This window comes from Heterodontus francisci, chromosome 7, assembly GCF_036365525.1.
Source record: "Heterodontus francisci isolate sHetFra1 chromosome 7, sHetFra1.hap1, whole genome shotgun sequence".
NCBI lineage: Eukaryota > Metazoa > Chordata > Chondrichthyes > Heterodontiformes > Heterodontidae > Heterodontus > Heterodontus francisci.
The window spans coordinates 60,176,316-60,195,729 of NC_090377.1; the positions used below are offsets into that span (position 1 = coordinate 60,176,316).

The 19,414-nt window shown below is 42.9% G+C and overlaps 1 protein-coding gene across 1 annotated transcript in view; it reads left to right on the forward strand.

The window, feature by feature from the left end:
* baz2ba (bromodomain adjacent to zinc finger domain, 2Ba) overlaps positions 1–19,414 on the forward strand; it is a 414,581-nt gene that overhangs the window by 233,701 nt on the left and 161,466 nt on the right. Inside the window, 3 exon segments of the mRNA XM_068035275.1 lie at positions 8,271–8,481; positions 8,564–8,656; positions 8,771–8,832. Of these exon segments, the coding sequence (XP_067891376.1) occupies positions 8,271–8,481; positions 8,564–8,656; positions 8,771–8,832 (366 nt within the window).

Below are 19,414 nucleotides of genomic sequence, written 5' to 3' on the forward strand. Positions count from 1 at the left end.
AGAGACGTCAAGGAAAGAAAGGGGAGAGTCGGCGATGGACCATTTGAAGGTGAGAGAAGGGTGGAAATTAGAAACAAAGTCAATGAAATTTTCCAGTTCAGGGTGAGAGCAGGAAGCGGCACCGATATAACCATCAGTTTACCAGAAGAAGAGGTAAGGGAGGGGGCCTGAGTAGGACTGGAACAAGGAATGTTTCACATATTCCACAAAAAGGCAGGCCTAGCTAGGACCCATGTGGGTACCCATAGCAACACCTTTTATGTGGAGGAACTGAGTGGATTTGAAGGCGTGTGAGAACAAATTCAGCCAGGCAGAGGAGTGTGGTGGTGGATGGGAACTGATTGGGCCTCCGTTCAAGAAATGGAGACCCCTCTGACCATCCTGGTGGGGGATGGAGGTGTAGACGGATTAGGTGTCCATGGTGAATAGGAGATAGTGAAGACCAGGAAACTGGAAATTGTTGATGTGTCAGAGGGCATTGGATGAGTCACGGATGCAGGTGGGAAGAGACTAGACAAGGAGGAAAAGTAGAGTCAAGATAGGAAGAAAACAGTTCAGTGGGGCAGGAACAGGTTGAAATAATTGGTCGTCTAGGGCAGTGATCCTTGTGGATTTTGGAAAGGAGGTGGAGGTGGGCTGTACATGGTTGGGGAACTATGAAGTTGGAGGCCGTGGAGGGAAGATCTCCAGAGGAGATAAGCTTAGCAACTGTCCTGGATACAATGGCTCGATGTTCGGGAGTGGGGTCATGGTCCAGGGGAGGTAGGAGGAATTGTCAGAGAGTTGGCATTCGGCCTCTGCTAAGTAGACGTCAGTACGCCAGAGAACAACGGCACCACCCTTGTTAGCAGATTTGATGACTGTTGGGGTGGACCTGAGAGAATGGAGTACTGCAAGTTCAGAGGGAGATGGGTTAGAGCAAGTGAGGGGAGTAGAGAAATTGAGACTGCGGATGTCACACCGGCAGTTCTCAATGACAAGATCAAGGGAAGGTAAGATGCTGGGGGGAGGGGGGTGCCGGCGGGGAGAATATTGGAGATGCGTAATGGGGTCCACTGAGCTGGGGGAAATTACTCCTGGCCAAAGAAGTGGTTGCGGAAGCAGTGGCAACGGACGAAGAGCTCAGTGTAAGATTTGGTTCAGGAGTCACAGATTACCCAAAAAGGGTGTTTTGGTCATAGGTGGTTTTAAAGTAGTTTACTAAGAAGGAGCAGTTTAAATATGATGATGCATAAGCTAACTAGACAGAAAAGACATATGACCCTAACAGGTTGGACAATTTACCATCCCAGATTGTATGGTGGAGCAGATCTTGGCAAAAATAACAAGCCTACGCTGTCCTGTGTCTGTTAGCCCTGCAGACTGCGATAGAATCTTTCTTAAATAAAAACAAAATACTGCAGATGATGGAAATCTGAAATAAAAACAAGAAATGCTGGAAATACTCAGCAGGTCTGGCAGCATCTGTGGAGAGAGAAGCAGAGTTAATGTTTCAGGTCAGTGACCTTTCATCAGAACTGGCAAGGGTTAGAAATATAATAGGTTTTAAGCAAATAAAGTGGGGGTGGGGCAAGAGATAGCAAAAGGGAAGGTGTTGATAGGACAGGGTCACAGAGAATAACTGACCAGAAGGCCATGGAGCAAAGGCAAACGGTATATTAATGGTGTGCTGAAAGACAAAGTGTTAGTGCAGTGAGGGTGTTAATTGACAGAAAAATGAACAACCCTGGCCTAAAGCACAAACATCAAAAAAGTGGTTTAAAAAAATGAATGATGAAACAAACTAAAATAAGATAAACAAATAAAAAAGAAAAAAATAACTAAAATTAAAATGGGGGGCCCGTCATGCTCTGAAATTATTGAACTCAATGTACAGTCCGGCAGACTGTAGCGTGCCTGATTGGTAAATGAGATGCTGTTCCTCGAGCTTGCGTTGAGGTTTACTGGAACACTGCAGCAAGCCCAGGACAGATATGCAGGCATGAGAGCAGGGGAGTGTGTTGAAATGGCAAGCAACTGGAAGCTTGGGGTTATGCTTTTGGACGGAGCGGAAGTGTTCCGCAAAGCAGCCACCCAATCTGTGTTTGGCCTCCCCAAATTAGTGGAGGCCACATTGTGAGCAGCAAATACAGTATACTAAACTGAAAGAAGTACAAGTAAATCGCTGCTTCACCTGAAAGGAGTGTTTGGGGCCTTGGATAGTGAAGAGAGAAGGAGGTAAATGGGCAGATATTACACCTACTGCGATTGCATGGGAAGGTGCCATGGGAAGGGGACGAGGTGGTGGGGGTAATGGCGGAGTGGACCAGGGTGGCGTGGAGGGACCGTTCGCTTTGGAATGCTGATGGGAGGGGAAGATGCATTTGGTATTGGCATCACGCTGGACATGGCGGAAATGGCAGAGGATGATCCTTTGGATGCGGAGGCCGGTGGGGTGGAAAGTGAGGACAAGGGGAACCCTGTCGTGGTTCTGGGAGGGAGGGGAAGGGGTGCGGGAAATGGGCTGGACAGGGTTGACGGCCCTGTCAGCCACAGTGGGGAAGAATCCTCGGTTGAGGAAAAAGACATATCGGAAGCGCTGTCAGGGAAGCTTGCATCATCAGAGCAGATGCATCGGATACAAAGAAACTGGGAGAATGGAATAGAGTCCTTACAGGAGGCAGGGTGTGAGGAAATGTAGTCTAGGTAGCTGTGGGAGTCGGTGGGCTTATAATGAATATTAGTAGACAACCTATCCCCAGAGATGGAGGCAGAGAAGTCGAGGAAGGGAAGTATCGGTTGGGACCATGTAAAGGTGAGAGAAGCGTGGAAATTGGAAGCAAAGTTGATAACATTTTCCAGTTCGGGGCGGGAGCAGGAAACGGCACTGATACAGTCATCAATGGAATCTTTCTTAACAAGAGAGAGAGATAGAGCTATTTCTATAATATTCAATTAATTTTCTTAAAATTTTATTAGGTTATTAGATAGCCATTTCTTACATCAGTGTCATGCTGAGCTCGAAATTCATCAAGGTGAGGGTGTAAGGGGATGAAGCTGAGTCCTTAGCTGAGGACAGGTTGTTAAAAATCAGAGACGGGGAGGTCAAAGAATATTGTGAATACACAGTAAGGAGTGAGATTCAAGGAAGCAATTGGGTCAGAGAAAAGGGGAGGGATAGAAGGATCCAGAGGGATTTTTTTTATTCGTTCTTGGGACGTAGGCATTGCTGCCCATCCCTAATTGCCCTTCTTGAATCACTGCGGTCCATGTGGTGTCGGTACACCACATGCTGTTAGGAAGGGAGTTCCAGGATGTTAACCCAGCAACAGTGAAGGAACAGTGATATTGTTCCAAGTCAGGATGGTGTGTGGCTTGGAGGGAAACCTGCAGGTGATATTCCCATGTATCTGCTGCCCTTGACCTTCTAGGTGTTAGAGGTCGCGGGTTTGGAAGGTGCTGTCGAAGGAGCCATGGTGAGTTGCTGCAGTGCATCTTGTAGATGGTACTCACTGCTGCCACTGCGCTTTGGTGGTGAAGGGTGGTGAATGGGATGCCGAATCAAGCAGGCTGCTTTGTCCTGGATGGTATCAAGCTTCTTGAGTGTAGTTGGAGCTGCATCCATCCAGGCAAGTGGGGAGTATTCTATCACACTGCTGACTTGTGCCTTGTAGATGGTGAACAGGCATTGGGGAGACCGGAGGCGAATTACTCGCTGCAGATTTCCTCGCCTCTGACCTGTTCTTGTAGCCACAGCATTTCTGTGGCTGGTCCAGTTCTGTTTTTGGTCAATGGTAACCCCAGGATGTTGATGGTGTGGGATTCAACGATGGTAATTCCATTGAATATCAAGGGCAGATGGTTGGATTCTCTCTTGTTTGAGACGGTCATTGCCTGGCACTTGTGTGGAGTGAATGCTAATTGCCACTTAACAGCCCAAGCCTAGATATTGTCCAGGTCTTGCTGCATCTGGACACTGACTGCTTCAGTATCTGAGGAGTCACGAATGGTGCTGAACATTGTGCAATCATCAGCGAACAACCCCACTTCTGACCTTATGGAGGGAAGGTCATTGTTGTAGCTGAAGATGGTTGGGCCTAAGACACTACCCTGATGAACTCCTGCAGTGATGTCCTGGGACTGAGATGATTGACCTCCAACAACCACAAACCTCTTCCTTTGTTTTAGGTATGACTCCAACCAGTGGAGAATTTTCCCTTGATTCCCATTGACTCCAGTTTTGCTCAGGCTCCTTGATGCCATACTCAGTCAAATGCCACCTTGATGTCAAGGGCAGTCACTCTTACCTCACCTCTGGAGCTCAGCTCTTTTGTCTTTTGGTACCCATGAGTTGTTGAAGCTAGCGATCCTTCATGCCTGAAAAGAAAAGAACATTTTTTGTGTTAAAGCCACTGATGAAATGAAGCAGTTGACCAGGACAGCTTTGAGATGGGGTGAGTTGGTGTTGCTTTAAGAGAGCGGTTGAGTGTGTGCATGTGGCAATGCATGGCATTGAGAGTGGATCTTAGGATATGGCGAGAACAGTTTGAGGAATGCTGAATGTCTAGGAGATGTCTGTAATTGTGGATGGATTTAAAATACAAAGCGTGGAATTTCATTTGGATTCCGCATGGGATAAGTTGGAGCTGGAGACAGTTGCAGAGGAAGGAGATGTGGCTGTGAAAGCGCATTTTCGTAGTTAACTGATCAAACACAAGAAGGGAGATAGAAAACAAATGAAGGTGAACATGGTAAAGGAGACAAACGGAAGTCCTGTCGAAGAGAAGGACAGAACTTCTTCAAGGTGGGCATTCCTGGCTGAGAAGTGCCAATGAATTAAACACTAATGCAAAAGCAAAATTTACAGATTAGTTCTGCCTATTTTAGAAAAATGTTATGTTGTTAAAAGAAAGGCTACCAGATATATTATCTAGAACTAAAGGGGCAGAGCTATTAGAGCTTAGCTATCATGCAACCTTTGTCGCTTTGAAAAGCAAAGTGATGTGTGATCTGATAAAACTATTTAAGATTGAGGGTTGTGGGGAATGCAAATTCAGTTAAGTTTTTCTGTCATACACAAAATTCAAGAGCAGGGAGCCTTAGGATGGAATTTGAACCTCCAAGGATGGGTGGGTTAGGGATAGATGGGAAGGTAAATATGTTAAACTGCTCAAACACCCTCCAACTTGCCCACCTCCAGTTTTGATGGTGGCAGGTCAATCACTAAAATGTTTGAAAGAGGTTGTGTGCCTCCATTTAAATTTAATATTTTTAATGCATAGAGGCCAGGATTCCTGGGTCTCAGGAATCCCAGCAGGTAAAGGGAGGTGAGAAGGGCTGAATCAATGAAGTAAGTGCCTTTATTGCGCTGCTTATGGAGCAAGAGTGCTTCCCCTCGTCCAACAAGCTTACCTCCAAGTGATTGGATCCTTGTGATTGGCCAACCCCCAACCTCACCCACCTACCATCCCAGTGATTGACCCCTCTTTACATCACTCTCTTCCCCCCCCCACCCCCCCCCCCCCAACCACCCACCATGATCGTCTGATCCCTTACCCACAATGTTCGACTTATCTGACAGCTGGTCCCCGGCTCTTTTCCAGCTCAGCCTACAACTAGCCTGTAAATCTAGCTCGCTGTTGTGTAGAAAACTTGTTGAAAAGAATTTAAAGATGTCCTGTTATTAAGTTTGGCAGGATGTGCAGGAAACCCTTACTTTTGGGTTTCCCATCCAAAAATCCTCCCTCCAGCGCAGCCAGTAAGACTTGAGTTATATTATGGATGGCACTCTGCCCATCCATCAGAGAGCAGTGTGCATGCATGGCTGTATAGGGCTCTCCTCCCATGGTGAGCCTTTTTTTAACATTAGCAAAGACAAGACAGAACTTTTCAGTATAAACTTGATATTGAAAATGCTTAAAGTTAACAACTGTCAGCTTGACTCAATGGTAGTACTCAGAGGTCATTCTCTTGAACTTTAAAAATAAAATTCAAATGCAGCAGGAACAGATACTGTTGAATTTTTTTGAGGAGGTGACTAGGTGTGTAGATGAGCGTAAAGCAGTTGATATCATCTACATGGACCTCTGTAAAGCTTTTGATGAGGTCCTGCATAGGAGATTGGTCAAGAAGATAAGAGCCCATGGGATCCAGGGCAATTTGGCAAATTGGATACAAAATTGGCTTAGCGGTAGGAGGCAGAGGGTGATGGTTGAGGGTTGTTTTTGCGATTGGACGCCTGTGACCAGTGGTGTACCGCAAGGATTGGTGCTGGAACCCTTGCTGTTTGTAGTGTATATTTAATGATTTAGATGTGAATATAGGAGGTATGATCAGTAAGTTCGCAGATGACACAAAAATTGGTGGTGTAAATAGTGAGGAGGAAAGCCTTGGATTACAGCTGCTAAGACGGGCAGAGCAGTGGCAGATGGAATTTAATCCTGAGAAGTGTGAGGTGATGCATTTTGGGAAGACTAACAAGGCAAGGGAATATACAATGGATGGTAGGACCCGAGGAAGTATAGAAGGTCAGAAGGCCCTTGGTATGCTTGTCCATAGATCAATGACGGCAGCAGCACGGGTAGATAAGCTGGTTAGGAAGGCACATGGGATACTTGCCTTTATTAGCCGAGGCATAGAATATAAGAGCAGGGAGGTTGTGATGGAGCTGTATAAAACGCTAGTTAGGCCACAGCTGGAGTACTGTGTACAGTTCTGGTCACCACACTACAGGAAGGATGTGATTGCGCTGGAGAGGGTGCAGAGGAGGTTCACCAGGATGTTACCTGGGCTGGAGAGAGCCTGGATAGGCAAGGATTGTTTTCCTTAGAGCAGAGAAGGCTGAGGGGGGACCTGATAGAGGTATACCAAATTATGAGGGGCATAGGTAGGGTAGATAGGAAGAAACTTTTTCCCTTAGCGGAGGTGTCAATAACCAGGGGGCATAGACTTAAGGTAAGGGGCAGGAGGTTTAGAGGGGATTTGAGGAAAAAAAGTTTCACTGAGGGTGATTGGAATCTGGAACACACTACCTGAAGGGGTCGTAGAGGCAGGAACCCTCATAACATTTAAGAAATATTTAGATGAGTACTTGAAACGCCATAGCATACAATGCTATGGACCAAGTGCTGGAAAATGGGATTAGAATAGATAGGTGCTTGATCGCTGGCATGGACATGATGGGCCGAAGGGCCTGTTTCTGTGCTGTATAACTCTGACTCTTTAGCTGTAGCCCCACACAACCTGGGCTGATCCTTAAAGGAAGTACTGAGGGAACACCATATTGTTAGTGATTTTATCTTTCAGATAAGATGTTGATTTGGAGCCTTGTCTATCTGTTCAGATGAACATTAAGATTTTATGAAGCGCATGGTGAGTTCTCCCAGTATTCAGGCCAGCAGATATCCGTGAACCAACACCAAAAAACAAAGTAATTAGTTATTATCTGATTGCTGGTTGTGGGACTTTTGCTGTGCACAAATTTGCTTTTCCATATGCCTGCATACCAACGGGGCCTACACTTCAGAAATAGTTCCATTGGATATCCTAAAAGGTACTGTATAAATGCAAGTTCTTTCTTTTTCCTTAATCTTTGTCCTTATACCAGGCACTAATTGAACTTGAGCGCTAGCAGCAGCATTTTAACATAAATCTGTGAACTTTAGCTCTAAGACGTACATAATCCCTTGTTCTTAGCGGTACTATTTTGACATAGTGTTCCTCTTTTTTTCCCAGTACTATTACCTTGCATGCCCTTCTCGACATTGGTTTAGTGTAAATTAATTTTGTACTTGGAAATCCCTTTAGGTTCATTTAAAAACGTGCATAAAACTGAAAAAATTTTTTACTTATAGAATCATTAATCATGTTATAGTTGCATATTTTTTGAGTAAATGTAATTTTTAATAAAGATGGAGAAAATAACTTTCATCATGAAGATATAATTATTCTGAGTTAACTTGCAAAATGTTACAGAAAGAAGTCAATTTGGAACAATAGGAATTAAAATTAATCCGATAACCTTGCTGTAAAGGTATGGGTACAAGAAATTCTGGGATTTCAGGATTTAAGTCTCTTAGAGGCAGTTATTCCTAATGATTTTGCTTGTGATGCCACGCAACTTATATATGATTTATGGAGGATTACTTAACTGAAAAAATGAACGATACTGCATTAAAAAGTTAATAATCAATTTAGCTATGATGGTCATGAGTTTTAATTTAGCACAATTTATTATAAAAATTATTGCAGTTTAGACCAATTTAAAAAATCTTGCATAAACTTTATTTCAGGGTATGCAGTGGTGCCATTTAAAAAACGAGGAAATAATGCCAAAAATAAAGGCAATGGAAGGACGGAGAGGTCGTCCACCAAACCCAGAAAAACAGCGTGCTAGAGATGAATCTAAAATGAGACGTCGCAAAGGCAGGCCACCAAATATTGCAAGACCAGATTTGCAAAAGAACAGTGATGCAAAACTGTTACGAAAATTGGAAGCTCAAGGTAAGCATTTCTAAATTGGATAAATTATATTTCATTCCCAAATGCAAATTACTTGATGAATTGTATTTTTAAATGTATTTAGCATATGCAAGGAAAGCAGCAGAATTAAAGATGATGCAGAAACTTGAAAAGCAAGCTTTGGCACAGAAAGCTAAAGAAGCAAGAAAACAACAAGGTAAGTATTGAAAAAAATGTTTATTGGGATTGTCACCTATTGTACAAAAAGGCTGCAGATTTTTGGATTGTTTATTTAGACCTGCTGAACTTACTGGGCAAATATTCTTTCCAGCAATAATGGCAGCAGAAGAAAAACGGAAACAAAAGGAACAGCTGAAGATGATGAGACAGCAGGTACTCCTATATGTTTCATTTGCCGCTTTTAATATGTACCAGATTATCTTTTTTGTGCTTTTGATCAGTATTTTTGTCTCATTTACATTTTCACACTCTCAATGCTTACTCACCCACGTAATGTTAATAAGTGCATTGTAGGCAACCTACCTCCAGTCTATTAATATTGCTCTTAAATTGTGGAGCACTGTTTTATTCCACTCTTTTGGTCGTCCTTCAGCTGCGATAAAATGTAAAGTGCCAGGTTAGAGAGGAATTTGTGTTTATGCAACAAGTGTAACTTCTGTAATGAACTGTGATTGATATGTACAGTTGATGTATTGATTTGTCTGGAAGTAGTTCCCTTTGGGTTTCCTAATGGTATTTCACACATTTGTGCCTTTTCTGCATTTTCCAGTGCTGTGCTCATCAGTGTATTGTTCCCACTGCGGCGGGAGCAACGTACTGTTAATCCAATTCCGTCACTCCACAGGTCGCAGCATATTATTAAGCTTTCACACCCAATCGCAAAACAGCCAAATTAAACACTTAAACACTCTAGTAACCCCAGAATGAAACAGACCAACCCAGGTATCTTTAGACAACAACAAAATAACTTTATTAGAACTAAATCTTAAACACTATTATAACTTAATTTAATCTAACTCCCCCATTCACACTCATACACTCAAAACCTGACAGCTAACTGGTTTTAAAAGTGGAGTTTTTAATAATGTCTCTTAAGAATAAATAAAATAAGAAAGTCTTTACAGGTTACATTCCTGATGGATGAGGTCTTCTAATGTGGAAATGGTCAAAGGTCAGTCGAAGTCTTCATCCGGATTTGATAATAGTCCTTCAGAAGATAGTCATTCAACTTTTCAGCTGCAGCAAACAATAAACAGTCCTTTGAACGATAAGCACAGCAATACGATTTCTTGAAAAAGAAAAGCTTTTCTTTTTTACTTGGGGAATTAACTTGGCTTGTAGCACCTTGTAGAATTTTTCTGAGAGAATAAAACCGCTTCTTTCTTCAGTTAGCTTCGCTGGAAAGTGTCTCAGATGTAACTGGTCTTAGCTGATTTCTGCCAGTTCTACACATAATCAAAATGGAAACATTACCATGTGACTTTTCTCTCTCCTGCTGTTGCCCAGGGTAACCAAAAATGCATCTGGGGCACACTGTGTCCCAGGAACTCCAGAGCCTTCTCGCCCTTAAAAGTGCAGTTTTTAACAGAGTCTTAAAGGCACACACATTGTTCTTAATCTGAGGAGAAAAAATTAATTACGGGTCTGTGACAGTATCCAGAACAATTTTTTTTTTTTTACAGATTCCATAGAATTTGAGCTCTTGTTTTCAGTGCCTTGTGCCTTACTTTACATAGAAGAACTTTGGGTATCCATCTTTTGTCATATATTTTTATTTCAAATGTATTTTTAGTAAATTATGTGCAACAAAGTTAGACTGCTTATGCAAAAAATCTCAATACTTGGTTGTTATGGGACTTCTGACAGTGCTGTTTTATTTTCTGTGTGCTGTTGGCTACATATTACTTTGTATTGGTGGCATCCAGAAAAGGTAGCTAAAATTGAGATTTTCTATGTTACATTTTACTAACATTCATATTTATTGGATAAGAATACAGTGACACATCTTAGGAGCATCTGATTTTAAGCTAAACTAGGTTATTTGAATCTGTATAACTGAAGTGTGACACAATTAAAAAATTTTGGAGGAGAGAAAAGGATTTAAAAAGTTTGAGTAGAGACTTACCAAATTGAACTTCTCTATGAAAGAGATTGTGAGGTACCTGAGCTAGTTCTTTAAAATGCTGAGAAGATTTAACATGAGATGAAAATTCAAAGTTTAGGTATTTGTCTACCTCTACTGTGTAATGATGCACAGGTAAATTTCAAATCAAATATAGCAAATGTCTCTTCACTTAAGATCTTTCCTGCTGCATAGTGGAACCTAGATTACCTCAATTTGCAAGAATTCTCTTCTTTGCCAAGAGTTTTCGTAGATAATAGGTGATCAGGTGTCAGGCTATTACTTTTTTTTCCTAGGCAGGGCCCTGCTGCTGGCAAGATCAGGTGGCGTCACAGGTCAGTGCGTGGGAGAGCTCTAGATGGGTAACTCGATGATTAGTGGTAACTGATCCTGTTGGCAGGAATTAATGAAGTTGAGTGCTGTTGGAGAGGATTAAGGTGGATAAGGGTGGAGAGACCAAGCAGTTCGTAGAGTGGACAGTATTTTGAAGGCCCTCAATCTTTTTGTTTTGCCAAATTTGGTTAGCCACCAGGTGGGCCCTCTATGTTATGAATGAACAAGGAGAAAATCTGTTAACTGCTTTGAAAAGGAGTTAGATAAATTTCTGGTTAAGAAATGAATTCAAAGTTATGAAAATATAGTTGGATAATTGAAAATATTTTACAGCACAAAGGCTCAAGTGCATTTGGGATTATGGAAATGTCCTTTTGCAGAATGGAACAGTTCATGGTTAAATGATGGTTTTTGAACTTGCCCAAGAGAGTTGTTCAATTGGAGTGTCCATTACACTGCATGTTGAACATTACCTAATGGGAAGTGTGGGCCTTATGAGCCAAATAGTATTTTCTTATTACATTTTTTTTAGATTGTATCGGGTATTTCTTTTGCTGGAGGAAATTGTCATATTGGAATCTCTTATCAACTGCTTGATCTCCATGATTTGGATTATTATGTACTTCCCAGCATCACTGATCTTTATATGTGGCATCACATGAGATGATTAAACAATGATCTCAGAACTCAAGTTTTCTGTCTCCCAGGAAACTGTCAACTAACATTGAGTTGTGTGGAGAATTGGGATAAAAATCTAAACTAACTGCTTTAGTTGATATTCATTTCGTATATGCTGATGGTGTCAGAGTCTCCTCTGTTAGTAGTAAAGGTCCTAAACGAAATGGTTTGGCCAGTTTCAACTAACTTTCTAATGAATGCAAATCCACAGTCCATAGTCACCAGATGCTGGTCTACTTCAGAGTCCACAAAGAATGTCTGATGTAGGAAATATAAAGTTTACATCAGTGCAACATGGGAGGCTGTTCTTTTGTTTGAGTAGGGTTATGTTGGCAGAATGGAGAGCTTAGCCTGACCTTGGAGTGCTTTATGCCAACAGTGGGTGTTTAAAGTAGAGCAATGTTCCATTGTTTTCTTTTCACTGAGCATAAATCTAAGTGGCCAGAAGAATAAAATTTGTTTAACAAATATAAAGTAATTAAAGTGAATAATATGACACGATTTGCTTCATTGCTAAGATTTAGTGCTCCTTTAGCAAAGTTCACATTTTATTTCAGCATAATTATTTGATCATTTTACTATGCTTTCTCGTTGCAACTTATTTCAGAACATAGAACAGTACAGCACAGTACAGGCCCTTCAGCTTCGGCCCACGATGTTGTGCCGAACCTTTAACCTACTCGAAGATCAAACTAACTACCTACCCTTCATTCTACTATCATCTATGTACCTATCCAAGAGTCGCTTAAATGCCCCAAATGTATCTGCTTCTACTACCACCGCTGGCAGTGCATTCCACGCACCCACCACTCTCTGTGTAAAGAACCTACCTCTGACATCTCCCCGAAACCTTCCTCCAATCACCTTAAAATTATGCCCCCTGGTGATAGCCCTTTCCACCCTGGGAAAAAGTCTCTGGCTATCCACTCTATCTATGCCTCTCATCATCTTGTACCCCTCTATCAAGTCACCTCTCATCCTTCTTCGCTCCAATGAGAAAAGCCCTAGCTCCCTCAATCTTTCTTCGTAGGACATGCCCTCCAGTCCAGGCAGCATCCTGGTAAATCACCTCTGCACCCTCTCTAAAGCTTCCACATCCTTCCGATAATGAGGTGACCAGAACTGAACACAATATTCCAAGTGTGGTCGAACCAGGGCCTTATAGAGCTGCAGCATAACCTCGCGGCTCTTAAACTCAATCCCCCTGTTAATGAAAGCCAACACACCGTACGCCTTCTTAACAACCCTATCAACTTGGGTGGCAACTTTGAGCAATCTATGGACATGGACCCCAAGATCCCTCTGTTCCTCCACACTACCAAGAATCCTGTCTTTAAGCCTGTATTCCGCATTCAAATTCGACCTTCCAAAATGAATCACTTCACACTTTTCCAGGTTGAACTCCATCTGCCACTTCTCAGCCCAGCTCTGCATCCTGTCAATGTCCTGTTGCAACCTACAACAGCCTTCCACACTATCCACAACTCCAGCAACCTTCGTGTCATCGGCAAACTTGCTAACCCAGCCTTCCACTTCCTCATCCAAGTCATTTCTAAAAATCACAAAGAGCAGAGGTCCCAGAACAGATCCTTGTGGAACACCACTGGTCACCGAGCTCCATGCTGAATACCCTCTGACTTCTATGGGCCAGCCAATTTTGTATCCAGACAGCCAACTTTCCCTGAATCCCATGCCTCCTTACTTTCTGAATGAGCCTACCATGGGGAACCTTATCAAACGCCTTGCTAAAATCCATATACACCATCCACTGCTCTTCCTTCATCATTGTGTTTTGTCACATCTTCAAAGAATTCAATAAGGTTTGTGAGGCATGACCTGCCCCTCACAAAGCCATGCTGACTGTCTCTAATCAAACCATGCTTTTCCAAATAATCATAAATCCTGTCTCTCAGAATCCTCTCCAATAATTTTCCCACTACCGACGTAAGACTGACTGGTCTATAATTCCCAGGGTTATCCCTATTCCCTTTCTTGAACAAGGGAACAACATTTGCCACCCTCCAATCATCCGGTACTACTCCAGTGGACAGTGAAGACGCAAAGATCATCACCAAAGGCGCAGCAATCTCTTCCCTCGCTTCCCGTAATATCCTTGGATATATCCCGTCTGGCCCCGGGGACTTATCTGTCCTCATATCATTCAAAATTTCCAGCACATCCTCCCTCTTAACCTCAACCTGTTCGAGCATATCAGCCTGTTCCACGCTGTCCTCACAAACGACCAGGTCCCTCTCACTAGTGAATACTGAAGCAGAGTATTCATTTAGGACCTCCCCTACCTCCTCCGACTCCAGGCACAAGTTCCCTCCACTATCCCTGATCGGCCCTACCCTCACTCTGGCCATCCTCTTGTTCCTCACATAAGTGTAGAATGCCTTGGGATTTCCCTTAATCCTACCCGCTAAGACCTTTTCATGTCCCCTTCTAGCTCTCCTAAGTCCATTCTTCAGTTCCATCCTGGCTACCTTGTAACCCTCCAGAGCCCTGTCTGATCCTTGCTTCCTCAACCTTAAGTAAGCTTCCTTCTTCCTCTTGACTAGCTGTTCCACATCTCTTGTCATCCAAGGTTTCTTCACCCTACCATCCCTTCTCTGCCTCATCGGGACAAACCTATCCAGCAGTCGCAGCAAGTGCTCCCTAAACAACCTCCACATTTCTGTCGTGCATTTCCCTGAGAACATCTGTTCCCAATTTATGCTCCCCAGTTCCTGCCTAATAGCATTGTAATTCCCCTTTCCCCAATTAAATATTTTCCCATCCCGTCTGCTCCTGTCCCTCTCCATGACTATAGTAAAAGTCAGGGAGTTGTGATCACTATCACCGAAATGCTCTCCCACCGAGAGATCTGCCACCTGGCCTGGTTCGTTGCCAAGCACCAAGTCCAACATAGTCTCCCCTCTAGTCGGCCTATCTACATATTGAGTCAGGAAACCTTCCTGGACACACCTGACAAAAACTGCTGCATCCAAACTATTTGCACTAAGGAGGTTCCAATCAATATTAGGGAAGTTGAAGTCACCCATGACAACAACCCTGTTACTTCTACCTTTCCAAAATCTGCCTCCCAATCTGTTTCTCCATGTCTCTGTTGCTATTGGGGGGTCTATAGAAAACTCCCAACAAAGTGACTGCTCCTTTCCTGTTTCTGACTTCCACCCATAATGACTCAGTAGACAAACCCTCCTCGACGACCTCCCTTTCTGCAGCTGTGATACTGTCCCTGATTAACAATGCCACTCCCCCACCTCGTTTACCTCCCTCCCTATTCCTTTTGAAACATCTAAACCCCGGAACATCCAACATCCATTCCTGCCCCTGTGATATCCACGTCTCCGTAATGGCCACAACATCGTAGCTCCAAGTTCTGATCCATGCTCTAAGTTCATCACCCTTATTCCTGACACTTCTTGCGTTAAAATAGACACACTTCAACCCATCATACTGGCTGCAACTTTGCCCTGTCAACTGTCTAATCTTCCTCACAGACTCTCTGCACTCGGTATCTGCCTGTTCAACAGCTACCCCATCCACTGCATAATAGTTTTTTAAAGCTTATATTTATCAAATATATTTTGAAATGAAAAGCATGTATATTTTCTAATCCAACAATGAAAAACTCTGATTTATTGAAGCAGCAAATTTCACTGTACATGATATTCACATTATGTCAGAATTTCAACGGATTCTAACTTGATACCTGTTGGTTACAGCAAACTATTTATTGACACACAGCAGAGATAAACACATTATAGTGTCTAGACAGTAATTTACAGTTCCGAACAGATCATATATCACCTTTTAGATTGCTGGAAAGAGTAGCATGCATTGTCTACTTCTTATTTTACATAGGCATTTCCTGCTCCTACCCAACATTTTATAAAGGCCTGCTGTTCTTTCTACCCCTTTTTGGACCGGGCCAACAGCCAGACATTGTATAATTCATTATACAGACACTAGCAATTGCTGATGTGGCTCACAAGTTTCAGTTATTAATTACCAGCACCTCCTTAGACCCCATTCTGTTTTAACATGAGGCCTACTCAAACATGCAGCCTCCATTTTAAAACTACTGCTTTTTCAAAACTACTTTTGTTTTTATTCATTCGTGGGATGTGGGCATCGCTGGCTAAGCCAGCATTTATTGCCCATCCCTAATTGCAGTTGAGAAGGTAGCGGTGAGCTGCCTTCTTGAAACACTGCAGTTCATGGGATGTAGGCACATTCCCACAGTGCTGTTAGGAAAGGAATTCCAGGATTTTGACCCGGGGACAGTGAAGGAACGGCGATATAGTTCCAAGTCAGCATGGTGTATGGTTTGGAGGGGAACCTGCAGGTGGTGGTGTTCCCATGCATCTGCTGCACTTGTCCTTCTAGGTGGTAGAGGTTGCGGGTTTGGAAGGTGCTGTCGAAGGAGCTTTGGTGAGTTACTGCATTGCATCTTGTAGATGGTGCACACTGCTGCCACTGTGCATCGGTGGTGGAGGGAGTGAATGTTGAGGGTGCTGAATGGGTCCCAATCAAGCGGGCTGCTTTGTCCTGGATGGTGTTGAGCTTCTTGAATGTTGTTGGAGAGTATTCCATCACACTCCTGATTTGTGCCTTGTAGATGGTTGACAGGAGATGAGTTAGTTGCTGCAGAATTTCCAGCCTTTGACCTGCTCTTGTAGCTACAGCATTTCTGTGGTTGGTCCAGTTCAGTTTCTGGTCAATGGTAATCCCCAGGATGTTGATTGTGGGGGATTCAGCAATGGTAATGCTTTTGAATGTCAAGAGGAGATGGTTAGATTCTCTCTTGTTTGAGATGGTCATTGCCCAGCACTTACGTGGCGCGAATGTTACTTGCTACTTATCAGCCCAAGCCTGAATATTGGCCAGGTCTAGTTGCATATGGACATGGGCTGCTTCAATATCTGAGTCGCGAATGGTGCTGAACATTGTGCAATCATCAGCAAACATCCCCACTTCTGACCTTATGATGGAGGGAAGGTGATTGATGAAGCAGCTGAAGATGGTTGGGCCTAAAACACTACCCTGAGGAACTTCTGCAGTGATGTCCTGGGACTGAGATGATTGACCTCCAGCAACCACAAAAATCTTCATTTATGCTAGGTATGCCTCCAACCAGTAGAGAGCTTTCCCCATGATTCCCATTGACTGCAGTTTTGCTAGGGCTCCTTGATGCCATACTCGATCAAATGCCATCTTGATGTCAATGGTAGTCACTCTCCCCTCACCTTTGGTGTACAACTCTTTTTTTTTCCATGTTTGGACCAAGGCTATGATGAGGTCAGGAGCTGAGTGGCCCTGGCGGAACCCAAACTGAGCATCAGTGAGCAGGTTATTGCTGAGCAAGTGGCGCTCGATAGCACTATCGACAACCCCTTCCATTACTTTGATGGTCGAGAGTAGGCTGATAGGGCTGTAATTGGCCAGGTTGTATTTAGCCTGCTTTTTGTGCACAGGACATACCTGGGCAATTTTTCACACTGATATGTAGATGCCAGTGTTGTAGCTGTACTGGAACAGCTTGGCGAAGAGCACAGCTTGTTCTGGAACACAAATCTACATACTGCTGCTCAAATTATAGCTCAAATTGGAAGGAAGTAAAGCTGGTAACAGGTGGTAGAAAACTAGCAAATGGCATTAGAAGGCAGGCGAAACAAAGGAGAGCATCAACTCGACTTAGAATGCAGAATAATGTCAAGAAGACACGGTTAAGGGCACTCTACCTGAATGCATGCAGCATTCGCAATGAGATAGATAATTTAAAGGCCCAAATAGTGGGTAAATGGGTGTGATCTAATTGCCATAATGGAAACGTAGCTACAGGGTGACTAAGACTGGGAACTGACTATTCAAGGATATTCGACATTTAGGAATGACAGGCAAAAAGGAAAAGGAGGTGATGCTGCGCTGATAAGGGATGGGATCAGTACATTAGTAAGGGAGGATCTCAGATCAGAAGAAAAAAATGTGGAATCTGTTTGGGTGGGAACTGACAAACAGCAAGGGGCAGCAAACATTGGTAGGAGTTGTTTATGGGTCACCAAACAGTAATGGTAGTGTGGGGCATGGCATTAATCAGGAGATTAGAGAAGCATTTGGCATGGGTAATACAGAAATCATGGGTGGCTTCAAACTGTATATAGACTGGATAAACCTAATGAGCACTAATGCAGTGGAGGATGAGTTTCTGGAGTATGTTAGGGTTGGTTTTCTAGAGCAGTATTTTGAGGAACCGACTAGAGAACAGGCTATTTTGGATCTAGTTTTATGTAATGAGAAAGGGCTAATTAATAATCTTGTTGTAAAAGAACCTTTAGGGATGAGTGACCATAATATGATAGAATTTTACATTATGTTTGAAAGTGAGGTAGTTCAATCTAAAGCCAGGGTGTTAAATTTGAACGAAGGAAATTATGAAGATGTGAGGGGCAAATTGGCTGAGGTGGATTGGGAAAATACATTAAAAGGTATGACAGTACATCGGCAATGGATAGTCTTTAAAGAAATATTACATAGTTTAGAGCAACGATGCATTCCTTCAAGGCACAAAAACCTCAAAAGTAAAGGCAGTCAACTGTGGATAACAAAGGAAGTTAAGGATTGTATAAGATTAAAAGAAAAGGCCTATAAAGTTGTCAGAAATAGTAGTAAACCTGAGGATTGGGAGGATTTTAGAATACAGCAAAGGAGGATGAAGAAACTGATAAAGGGAGAATAGAATATGAATGTAAGCAAGCAAAAAATATAAAAACGGACTGAAAGCTTCTATATGTACAGAAAAAGGAAATGTTTGACTAAGAGAAATGTGGGTCCATTACAGGCAGAGTCAGGAGAATTTATAATGGGGAATAGAGAAATGGCAGAGAAGCTAAATGATTACTTTGTGGCTGTCTTCACTGAGGAAGATACAAGAAATCTCCCAGAATTAGAGATCCAAGCGATTAGGGGAAAGAGGAATTGAAGGAAATTAGTATTAGTAAGAAGGTTCTTTTGGCGGAATTAATGGGGCTGAAGGTTGATAAGTCCCCAGCACCTGATATTCTACCTCCCAGAGTGTTGAAAGAGGTAGCTATGGAGATTGTGGATGCATTGGTGATAATCTTCCAAAATTTTGTAGATTCTGGAGCAGTTCCTGCAGATTGGAAGGTCGCCAATGTCACCCCACCATTTAAGAAGGGAGGAAGAGAGAAAACGGAATTACAGACCTGTTAGCCTTAGATCAGTCATTGGGGAAAGTGCTAGAATCTATTCTAAAGGATGTGATAAATGGACACTTGGATAATAATGATCTGATTGGGCGTAGTCAACATGGATTTATGAATGGGAAATCATGTTTGACGAACCTGTTGGAGTTTTTTGAGGATGTTACTAACAGAATTGATAAAGGGGAGGCGGTGGACGAGGTATACTTGGATTTTCAGAAGGCTTTTGATAAAGTCGCTCACAGGAGGTTGGTTAGTAAAATTAAAGCACATGAGATAGGAGGTAATATACTGTCATGGATTGGTTAACAGGCAGAAAGCAGAGAGTAGGAATAAACGGGTCATTCTCGGGTTGGCGGGCTGTGACTAATGGGGTACCGCAGGCATCAGTGCTTGGGCCCCAGCTGTTCACAATATATGTCAATGATTTGGATGTGGGGACCAAATGTAATATTTCCAAGTTCACAGATGACACAAAACTAGGTGGGAATGTGCGTTGTGAGGAAGACGAAAAGTGGCTTCAGGGGGATTTGGACAGACTTAGTGAGTGGGCAAGAATGTGGCAGATGGAATATAATGTGGAAAATTTGAG